The 11,248-nt window shown below is 38.9% G+C and overlaps 2 protein-coding genes across 2 annotated transcripts; one reads left to right on the top strand and one right to left on the bottom strand.

The window, feature by feature from the left end:
• Window positions 1-529: 529 nt before the first annotated feature.
• polr2k (RNA polymerase II, I and III subunit K) lies at window positions 530-2,580 on the bottom strand. Its single transcript, XM_069176167.1, has 4 exons — window positions 2,497-2,580; window positions 2,212-2,280; window positions 921-1,013; window positions 530-631 (listed from the first exon to the last, which is right to left on the bottom strand). The coding sequence occupies exons 2-4, from the start codon at window positions 2,270-2,272 to the stop codon at window positions 609-611; spliced, it is 177 nt and encodes a 58-aa protein (XP_069032268.1). The 5' UTR covers window positions 2,273-2,280; window positions 2,497-2,580; the 3' UTR covers window positions 530-608.
• A 311-nt stretch (window positions 2,581-2,891) lies between these two features.
• stk3 (serine/threonine kinase 3 (STE20 homolog, yeast)) lies at window positions 2,892-11,127 on the top strand. The gene is made up of 11 exons (XM_069176166.1): window positions 2,892-3,016; window positions 4,216-4,296; window positions 4,444-4,572; window positions 4,825-4,939; window positions 5,623-5,787; window positions 6,077-6,244; window positions 6,330-6,467; window positions 6,657-6,782; window positions 6,868-7,069; window positions 7,642-7,835; window positions 8,006-11,127. The coding sequence occupies exons 1-11, from the start codon at window positions 2,994-2,996 to the stop codon at window positions 8,162-8,164; spliced, it is 1,500 nt and encodes a 499-aa protein (XP_069032267.1). The 5' UTR covers window positions 2,892-2,993; the 3' UTR covers window positions 8,165-11,127.
• Window positions 11,128-11,248: the final 121 nt, after the last annotated feature.

Genomic DNA, 11,248 nt, shown 5'->3' with positions numbered 1-11,248 from the left:
ACATATGGAGATTTCTTCACCTCAGGGACAATTCAGCATATCTTATATAACTATCTGAACTCTTGATGTACAACAACATTATTAAACTTGTATTTTTGTGACTGGACCAGATCAGTGAAACCCACAGGTTCGATAACACAAGTCAGAGGTCAACCCTAAGGAATCCATAAATTATTAAATGGTGTGGAAAGCAGGAAAAACACTTTGAATTATTATTTTGAAAATTCTAATTTTGTGTTTTTCCTTGAAAATTGCCAGATAGATAAAAGATAGAAACTTTGTTTTAAGGGGTCAAAGGCCAAAAAGGTTTGAAAGTGAAAGTGACAAAAATGAGTATAGGATAATGTACAAGATATAACTAGTAGTAATCTAGATGTTACTATTTAGAGATAATAATGAACAAGAAAAAAATATGGTAACAGTGAAGGTCAATGGAAATAAGACCAAATTCTTAATGCATCACGATTAAGTAACAAAAACTCTGCAATGTTTATGTTGACATAAAAATGAATGATTCTGAAATCTGAAGCCGGGACTCATGGTCTGTTTATTTACATGGTCATACACTACAAAAATAGCAAACAAAAACAGAAATCAAAACTGCTTCTTCATCGGGCATCAAAAACAACCACTGAAATGGAAGAGTCAAGGAAAAGTACAGACACTGTGGAACCCAATTTATACATGAGACTTGTGTTTCAAAGTCATCACATAACATTTGACCCGTCCTCAACATGAAGACAAGTGTTGAACATAAACTAATATCAACTAGTAGTTGTTAGAACTTTTATGTTTTCATTACCTTATGGGGCAAAGAAAAACTAATGATCACTTTCCAAATTCAACTAAAATGTAGCACTTCTTTTGAAAATACCCTCCATAACTCTCACACATCACACACACACAGACAAAAAGGATACATCTCTTCGTCCTCTTCTTGTACATGATCCTGTAACCACACTCTCTGCATCTGATGGGATCACGGGCCTTAATTTCATTTTCAGTGTGACACTCTGCAAGTAAAGACGGAAACTGTGTTGTCAAGCAAATACGGTCTGAGAAGAGCTGCATGTGTGACACAAGAATAAACTTTATTTTACTGAAGAGTATTTTTAAATCAGAGAGGGAGTTGGGCAATGTTGGAAATAACACGACAGATATTTTGAAATGTCTGAATGGTTATGAGATTAAACCCACTAATTGTTTCTTAATGATTAATGTCAGAACACAATGAATTATGCTTGTTGAGTGGCTTGTTTTGTTCAACCAGCATCTCAACAATCAAATATGTTTTCTTGTCATGTAATTTAGAAGAATGTTTTACCTTTGTTGTTGATAAAGGACTTAACTGATCAAAGTTAATAAGATTTGTTTATTTATTGAAAAACAAAAAACCCCGTAAAAGTGACTAATTTAATGCTCTTAACTAAACAGTTGTCATTACTGTGGTTTAAATAAAGTAGTAACATTTTGGTGGAAAGTGAGGAAGACATGGTATTTTTTAGTCTACTATTCACTGTATCGATTTGGATATTAAAAATCTATAATGACCATTGAAAATATGATGCCTTATTGAACAATAAATCAAATCAACCAATAGTAAAAAAAAAATAAATAAAAAAAAACAGCTCCAACTACAACGTTAAAATGTTGTTTGTTAACTAACATTGCTGCTAATGGATCAGTTCGACTAAAACAATCGTGAGTTACTCTGAATAATAATGTAAGACAAACACTAACACAGATCCAGTTGTAGTAAGACTGCTGGTTGATGCTAAGGTTGCATTAAAGCAGGTCCGGTCGTATTTAACATTATTGACAAAGCATTTTCAGTCAGAGCCCAAAGTTATGGAATGAGCTGCCTGAGGAAATAAGGTCTGCAGAGTCAGTGACATCTTTTAAATCTCTTCTTAAAGCATCGGAGAGCTTTTGCTGATTTTAGTTGATTTCAGTGATCAACTCTTATTTCTTTTAAACCCTGTTTTACTTTTTTTTTTCTTATGGTTGTTTTATATGATCATTGTGTTGTATTGTTAAGGCTTGTTAGAGTTCACTTGTTGTTTGGTTTTAATGGCTTATTTTATGTGAAGCACTTTGTATCTTGAGTTTAGAAAAGTGCAATACAAATAACGTTTATTATTATTATTCATATTATTATTATTATTATTACGACTGTAGTAGCTCTACTTTAAACACACAGCAGCAATATACCTCCGCATATGTAGATCATAGGCTGCTGCTTTGGCGGTTGCACATCTTTCGGCGTGTCCATGTTTTGTCCTATAAAACAGAGAAACGTGTCAACATCACCACATCTGTGTGGTTACAGCACGCTAACACAAACAGCATGTGCTGCCGACAGGATTAGACTAAAAGTACACAACCAGTAGGTGTAGTGGACAATAAAGGCCCTCAAGGAATCTCAAAACACAGTGTGAATATAGTAAATATGAAAAGCACAAACAGAAAATTAAACAAACAAATAAGCCATCTCACCGTTTTAATAAGCTAACTTCGAGCTGTTTACCCCTCTTTTCATATTCCGCACGGTTTTCGGTTTGCGCATGCGTGCAACGCGCCGTCCACCTCACAGTAACGTGGCTTCTGATTGGTCCGATGATTCCCCGTCGGATTTTTTGCCATATACGTCTAATAATGTAAAATAGAAAGGTATGGAAAAAAAAATTAGGATATTGCCAATACTTGATAAACTTCCCCCCCCTCCCCCTCTTGAATTTTACAATGTTTTCAGGGGTAGTTTGCACCCTGGGTTTCACGGTCTCCGAGTGGTGGTTTTTATTTTTGCACTCCGTTCCGACAGGGGGCGCTGCGATAAAGCTGTAACCCCGAATAGACCGTGAACCGACTCAGCTGGCCCTCCACTAGTTTTTGACAACAACGACGATGTTCACGTCTTGACCGTCGGTCCCAAAACTACCACAACTTACCATTAGTCTGTTGAGTTTTTAATTTTTTTTTTGAGGTCGTACATCATGGAGCCATCTGCGCCCAAAAGGTTTGTGCACTTCTGACTGCTTTAAAAAAAAAAACATCCTGAAAGCTTTTTTTTTTTTAATTATTATTAGCGAGCAGAAAAACGCTAACGTAGGCTGTCGCCCAGCTAGCTGGTACTGAGCTAACTTAGTTAGCTTCTCTCAAATATATATATATACATATATATATATATATATATATATATGTGAAAGCTTTTATATCTCATTGTTGAACCACAAACCCAGTGTTACACTCTTTAATGGCTGTTTGACCCGGTTCGTCGTCGAGTAACTGGCCAGTTTCTCGTCTCTGAGGGTCTATATTTAGACATGAAATACTAACTAATGAATCGCATGTGAAATGACCCAATATGTCACCTTCATGAAAGATTAACACCAGTTTCCCTTCACTTACTTGGTCTCGGAGCTGCGGTGACCCACGTGTTGACTGGTTGTCTATCTAAAGAAACACCACAAGAGTTTTAATTTTTACTGGGGTGCGTCTTAATCCGGAGAGGGGCAAGGTGTTTACATTAAAATTATGAGATTATAACATGTTGATTATTCTTTTGATTTAACGCTGTTAGTGACTATTTTTTTTTTCCTCCAGGTTCAAGTGTTAAAAGCGTCATTTTAGTTTGTCAGGATTACGGCTGGATTCATGTCCACCACATTCACCTTACAAGAAATGAGTCCACATCGTGACAGGACTTGTGATACATCTCTTCATATTTATTAAAAGGAGAGTCACACAGATTCCATTAAAGATCCAAAACTGAAACAGAAACAATGAAACTAGTTCATGGTAAAAAAAAAAATTAAAAAAAAAAAAAAAATCTTTGGCAAGACGCCTTGACAAACTTCCACATAAAATGAATGAACACTCACACAAATAGCAGCATAAATATGATAATAGTCAACTGAAGAACATAACTACAACATCTGTCTAATTTCAACATTTTAATTCATTTCTTTATCCTTATTTTTTTTTTTTTTTTTAACTGCACTTTCAATTATCAGAAATATAGTTTTGTCTGTTTGTGATGCCCTAAAATTCTGTGTCAGAAGAACTAGTTTCTTAGATGTTAATTTGTCTGTTGATGTAACTTTGTGCTCGGTGGTAGAAACTACAGTACTGTTGATTGCAGACGCTCCTGTTGTCCAGTGTTCTGGTTTGTTTTTACCATTAGATACTGAGATTACCAGTGATTTATTTTTACAGTAAGCTGAAAAAGCTGAGTGAAGACAGTTTGACCAAACAGCCGGAGGAAGTGTTTGATGTTCTCGAAAAACTCGGTGAAGGGTAAGAATTTTTTTTAATTTTTTTCCATTATAACTAACTTCCAGCTCTACAGCAGACTGTTTTATGATGCATCACTTTGTTAACGCTGTCAGTTATGAAATTCATCTCGACATAGTTAACTTTGTGTGTGTGTGTGTGTGTGTTTAGGTCCTATGGCAGCGTGTTTAAAGCCATTCATAAAGAGTCAGGCCAGGTGGTGGCCATCAAGCAGGTTCCTGTGGAGTCGGACTTGCAGGAAATCATCAAGGAGATTTCCATAATGCAGCAGTGTGACAGGTGGGATGGCTGTGCACCTTTTAGTCAAATCTGCAATATAGTTTAGATTATGACATCAGTATTGTCCCCATATTACTGTCAATTAGTTACTAGACTTTACAGAAAAGTGTAGCAATATGCTCTTGCAGCCTGTTCTTCTTTCTGATGTCTTGATCTGCTAGTTGTTTTCTCACTTCTGCTCTTTTTGTTCAAAACAAAACTTTTCTTCTCTTTTTCTAACCACCCTGTTTTGTTTTTTGTGTTTCCTCCCAGCCCTTACGTGGTAAAGTACTATGGGAGCTACTTCAAAAACACAGACCTGTGGATTGTCATGGAGTACTGCGGAGCCGGCTCTGTCTCTGACATCATCAGACTGCGGAACAAGACGGTGGGTGTTTACACAGTTTCAACTGAGTGTGGGTGGTTGTGCTAAAATGTTAGTGGTTCAAAAATTAGTTTTTAGTATTTATTTGTTGACCAACATGTTGACATTAACAAGACACTGTTTTTTAAGGCTTATAAAACCTAATAGGTATACAAGTTTTTACATGGTTAATTACAAATTAAATGTGTATTGTATATGCATTATTGCCCAATAAAATTACATTACGGTACGATCCACTGTTGCAAACAACAACAAAATTATATTTCTGTTCTTCTGGCACAAGAACACAAAATTGCATCTATTTACATCTATAATTCTGAAAATACACGTGACCTGCACACGTACTGTAAATGAACTGTTGCATAACCTGAAATAATGCTGGAACTTCTACAGCATGTGGTTACAGGAGAGACATTTCAATATTATGTACTTAAGTGGGTCTGACGCAGTTTCGTGTTTAACTGCAGAGAAAAGAAAAAGCTTAAAGAATAAATTGTTGACGAGGTTCTTACTTACATACATCTAGTTTAATAAATCAGGCGTGCTTTAGAAGGAAAAATGTCCAGGTCGACCGTGTCTTTGACCTTTAACACCACTTATGACTAAAAAGTACATAATTAATACCTCCTCCTGTGTTACATGTCGTCATTGCAACATGTCTGTGTTTTGTTTCTGTCCCACCTCAGCTGACTGAAGATGAGATTGCCACCATCCTGAAGTCAACACTGAAGGGTCTGGAATACCTGCACTTCATGAGGAAGATCCACCGGGACATCAAGGCTGGAAATATCCTTCTGAACACAGAGGGACACGCCAAACTGGCCGACTTTGGAGTCGCTGGACAACTAACGGTAAAATTATAACAGACGTTAGCAACAATGAAGAGCAGGAGATTAATGGGACTAAAGGCAACTGATTTGGGCTATTACTATTAAATTATTCGTTTTTTTGAAATTCATACAACAGTTTGATTCTACCATTAAAAAAAATGATCGGGTGATAATGGAAGTGAAGATTTTATTTTTTTTACAGTTGGAGCACCAAACTTTTATTGGAAGCGTGTAATATTTCATTGATTTTGTGAATCCATATGAAGAGATTTAAACCGTTGTTCTTAATGTCGTTGTTTTCCCTCTGAAGGACACCATGGCAAAGAGAAACACTGTGATCGGCACTCCGTTCTGGATGGCCCCGGAGGTGATCCAGGAGATCGGCTACAACTGCGTGGCCGACATCTGGTCCCTGGGCATCACATCCATAGAGATGGCAGAGGGCAAACCTCCCTACGCTGACATCCACCCTATGAGAGTGAGTGTAAACATGTTTTTTGATGCGGTGGGTGCTTGAACGCAGTTGCTGTGGTAACCCTCTCCGACTCTCTGTTTTCCCACAGGCTATCTTCATGATCCCCACCAACCCTCCTCCAACATTCAGAAAGCCGGAGCTTTGGTCGGATGAATTCACAGACTTTGTCAAGAAGTGTTTGATCAAGAACCCAGAGCAGAGAGCAACGGCCACGCAGCTGCTACAGGTGATGAGGAACGAGGAAGACGTGCACACCGCCACATACGCACATATAGATACGGACATCAGAGTGGGCGACATACAGCCCTGGGTGCACATGCTCGTATTGAAACATGTTAACAAAATAAATAAATCTGTTTTCAGCACGCAAACACAGGTTTTTTTGTGTTTTTTTTTTACTCTTGTGAATATCCAGCACCCATTCATCAGCCAGGCCAAGCCAGTTACCATCCTGAGAGACCTGATAACTGAAGCCATGGAGATGAAAGCCAAGAGGCAGCAGGAGCAGCAGAGAGAGCTGGAAGAGGAGGACGACAACTCCGTACGTATGCTGACAGGTTCACAGTAAACAATCCACCAGACTGCCTGATGTTGCGCTTCACGCCTAACTGTCTGTTGTCGTCCAGGAGGAGGAGACGGAGGTGGACTCCCACACGATGGTGAAGTCGGGCTCAGAGGGGGCCGGGACCATGCGGGCCACCAGCACCATGAGCGACGGGGCGCAGACCATGATCGAGCACGGCAGCACCATGCTCGAGTCGGACCTTGGCACGATGGTCATCAACAGTGATGATGAAGACGAGGAGGAAGACCAGGGATCAATGAGAAGTGAGCACGGTGTTAGTCGGAATTTAAAAGTAGTCACATTGATACTTCATTACATTCAGAGAATCTATTTTGAAACTGACGTAAGACTCTCGTAGTGATAATCTACAACCAGTTCAGTGGACAGATAGGTTGAGCAACTCCTGGTCCTGATGGAATACTATGATTGTAAATCACTTATGTAGCAATGTGGCTACGAATCATGACCACAAACACTGAACACTTCCATTTCTCATATTTTTATTTCTTTCAATTTTATTTATGCTGTGCCAAATCCTAATATAAGTCATGTCAGGGAACTTAATATTGCACGGTGGAGACCGTACTATGTTATACAGAGAAACACAGCAATTCAATAGTTGCCACAGGAGTGATCGTAGGTTGGAAAACTTCAGGTTTAACCTCCCAGAGAACCAGACTTGGTTCACTTGGAGGTGGAAGGCCTTCTGCCTCGACCGGCTGAAGTAAACGGTGAGCAGAGAGAGAAAACTAACGATGCAGAAATTAAATTATCAAACGTATGTATGACTGTTTCTCTGAAGAAACATAGAGGCTCTTCTCCTCCCCCTCCTCAGGGCATGCCACCCCCCAGCAGCCAATACGTCCATCCTTCATGGATTACTTTGACAAGCAGGACTCAAACAAGGCAGCGCAGCAGCAGGAGAACTACAACCGCAACCAGCCACATGAGCAGCCCGGCTACCACATCCAGTCCAAGAACGTCTTCCCCGACAACTGGAAGGTGCCTCAGGACGGAGACTTTGACTTTGTGAGTGGAAGTTCTTCACTTAACTTGAATACACATCAGTGGCCAGTGTAAAACCAAAAAATATCAAAAGGGAAGCAGTTCTTTTCATTAACCATAACAAGACACTACATGTGAGTCATCTCTTTCCGTCTGTTGTTTGTCCGTGTTTCTACTTATGTGTTGCCACCCAGCTCAAGAACCTGGACTTTGAGGAGCTGCAGTTGCGCTTGACTGCCTTAGACCCCATGATGGAGCGGGAGATCGAGGAGCTCAGGCAGCGCTACACTGCCAAAAGGCAGCCCATCCTGGACGCAATGGATGCCAAGAAGAGACGACAACAGAACTTCTAAGATCCTCCTCGTCTCCCCCTCCTCCCCTCGTTTGGGTTTCCCAAAGCCGCCATTACCACAAAACTCATGTCCCAGTGACTCAGGGGGAAAAAAAGACGACCTTATTGCTATTATTGGATGTCCTCGGCTGTTCTGACTGACTGCTCACTGGCCTGAAGTTAGATGCTTTCTTTCCTGGGTGACATCCAGTTGGCTCCTTGAATTCATACTCATCAGCCTTTATATGAAAAATGTTCCTCTACAGTCCCTGTGAAGTTGTTTTTCCATGAACGTTGCTCAGGACTGCGGCCAAAAAGAGAACCAAGCCTCGGCCATTATACATCTGAAAGCCACAAAAAGAATTTCCCTTTTTTTCTCAATGAAACACCCGTCAACCAGCATCAACACATAAAGGAAGCCTTTCCTCCAGCAGCAGTGGAAGCAGCGGGATCAATGGTGTGGTCTTTGTTCCTCAGACTTTTTACCTTCAGTGTACATATAACATAGAGCTTAGTTTAGAAATTCCTGCAACAAAAGCTGTGGCGGTTCGTCCATGACCAAAGACAATCAAGATGATGAAGATGAGAATGCCTTAAAATATTTGAAACCTGGTTTTCAACATAAGCAATGTAATAAAGAAACCAAGTCATTGGACGGTTGGATCCACGTCCTCACTCGGAGACGATTCGGATGTGGACTGTTGGAAGCTGCGAATGTTTGTCTGAATAGACAGAAAAGAGGGAAATCACGTGAAGAACGGATCATGCATGTTTTCATTCGTTTGTGGACCAGAAAATTCTAAACGTATCTCATTAGTCTTTTTTTTTTTTTAACCTTAATTTTGTTGTTTTCAAGTATGATGTCCTCGGCTTCGTTATACATCCATTGCTCTGTCGTTAGTGACATATTTCACAAATCTTAGTGCCTCATAACCCACCAGTCCCAGTCTGCGGGCTGTCTGTGCACACTCGCTCACTACCCCTCACATTTAAAATCAGAGCCTTTACTCAACACACTCGTATAGTGTTCTGGATTTAATGCGAGAGACGGCACAGAAATGTATTCCCAAATGGACAAAAATCAAAAGCATTCCTAAACACTTAACAACTTGTATTTTTGTTTTAATATCTTGTAGATGCATTTAAAAATGATAATGGCTCATTTTCCTCTGATTGTTCCACATTATGACAGATGGACTTCAGATTCGTGTGACTTTACCAAACATCTAAACCAAATGTGACACCATCCGTTACATAAAGCAGTGGAAAACATTAGAACAGCTCGGCGATGAACGCAACCTTGAGCTGTGTACGAACCGTTTTCACTGCTGCGGTCAAAAACCATCGGGTTGAGGGAAATGACTCAAGCGACTGACTGATATAGTTAAAAACAGCCGCTGCATCAGCCACACGTCTAACTTCTGATTCTCAGACTTTAGATGAATATCTTTTTTTTTTTTTAATTGCATTAAGATTTCTTTGCAGACAGTTTTCGTGCAGCTAGAATACTTTCTATTTCCTGACATGCGGAGGTGATGCTCGCAATGAAAGAATGAAAACCTACTGTGCTTCGTAGGTGTTGGGACACAAGCTTAATTTGAAAAGATAAAAACCATCCGGCTCCTATCCTCTTATTTTTTTTGGAAAGTGACGGTCAGTTCCTGTGCTGAAGACTACTTCACTACATTTATATGTCAGTAACAGCGTACATGGTGGTCAAAGTCGGAATTATTGTGTGTAAATGCTAAAGATATATTTGAAGTAATTCAGAAACTAAGAATCACAGTTCTTTTTTCCGCGTCAGGAAGTCATAAGAGGTTTACTATTCGGCTGTATAATGTCGCTCACAGAGCACGCGTTGCTCAAACTAAATTCAAGGATTTTAAATGTTTTTTAACGGTGTCCTAATAATTTGGTTTTATCAGATTTGTTTCCACTCTCAAATATCCCGAATGGTATCAGAAATTCAATTTTAATCGGTTAATTTAAAAATAAAAACTACCAGACATCTCTAAATGTGTTTGGTCTTGTCACAATTGAAGCTGTTCAGGCTTCAATTTAGTTTTTCTGTTGATGTGGGAGATTTTTTTTTTCCCCACATTAATACTGTCTTTGAATGAATTCAGCCTGTCTTAATGTCTGCATTAATACTGTCTGCAGGTTTGCTGTTACATATGAATGTGGTTTTGCTCATTCTTACTACATATTAGGGGACATTTTAACAATGCTGCGATATGAAATAGAACTGTTACACTTGTCTCACTGTCTTATCAGATGCAGAGTGTGACCAGAATTAGCTCATATTTTAGACCCAAATCAAACTTCAATCAATACTAGTTAGTCAGCTTGTGAATGATCATATCTGTTTGTTTGTTTTCTTCAATCTATTTTTCTATTTGAAGTCAGAACTTTGACAGAAACCAGTAACATGACCGTAAAGTAAGTCTGCAGTGCATCCTACTGACTTACACACGAGCATTCACACTTTTATTTATTGAACGATTTGCTTTTGTGACATTGGTTTAAATATGGTAGCTGATTTGGCTGTTAATATTTTTGCCCTTGGTCAAACAGATGTGTTGATTTATCTCTGTGTTTTAGACTATGCATGTGTATAATTATGTTTGCTCTGTAGTGGAATGTTGTATTAAGTGCACAGGAAACAGTACTGTCAATATGGAAGATGGATTGTCTTAATTTTGCTTTTCATAAAAAATGACTTGCTCTGTACAATTATAAAAAGTCAATTTTGAAATGCGACAATGTTCCTAATTGGCCATAATATCTAGAGCTATCTGAAATTCTGTTTTGCTATAAAACTATATGATTTACTTATTTTTCATGCTATATAAATGACGTGAGGGTTTGGAGTGGAATGTAAGCATTTATGTTTGAACCACTTAATTTATTCTGTTTTGTTTGTAATACTTTATAAAGTTTTGAAAATGTACAAGAAATAATAAAAGTTACTTATAGTTAACCAGAGCTGCTGCGGTCCGGCTTTTATCTTATCTTTAGAAGCGGAGCCTTGAACCTCGGAGTTGGGACACCGGTTGCACCGTAACTCTTCTACTACTGGCGCAACTCACTTTGGTTTTACGAGCTG

This window comes from Embiotoca jacksoni, unplaced genomic scaffold (genome assembly GCF_022577435.1).
Source record: "Embiotoca jacksoni isolate LCO1_2020_lvr unplaced genomic scaffold, fEmbJac1.0.p SCAF_7, whole genome shotgun sequence".
NCBI classification, from domain to species: Eukaryota; Metazoa; Chordata; class Actinopteri; family Embiotocidae; genus Embiotoca; species Embiotoca jacksoni.
The sequence above is the reverse complement of the archived record's forward strand: the minus strand, read 5'-3'. Positions and strand labels throughout refer to the sequence as shown.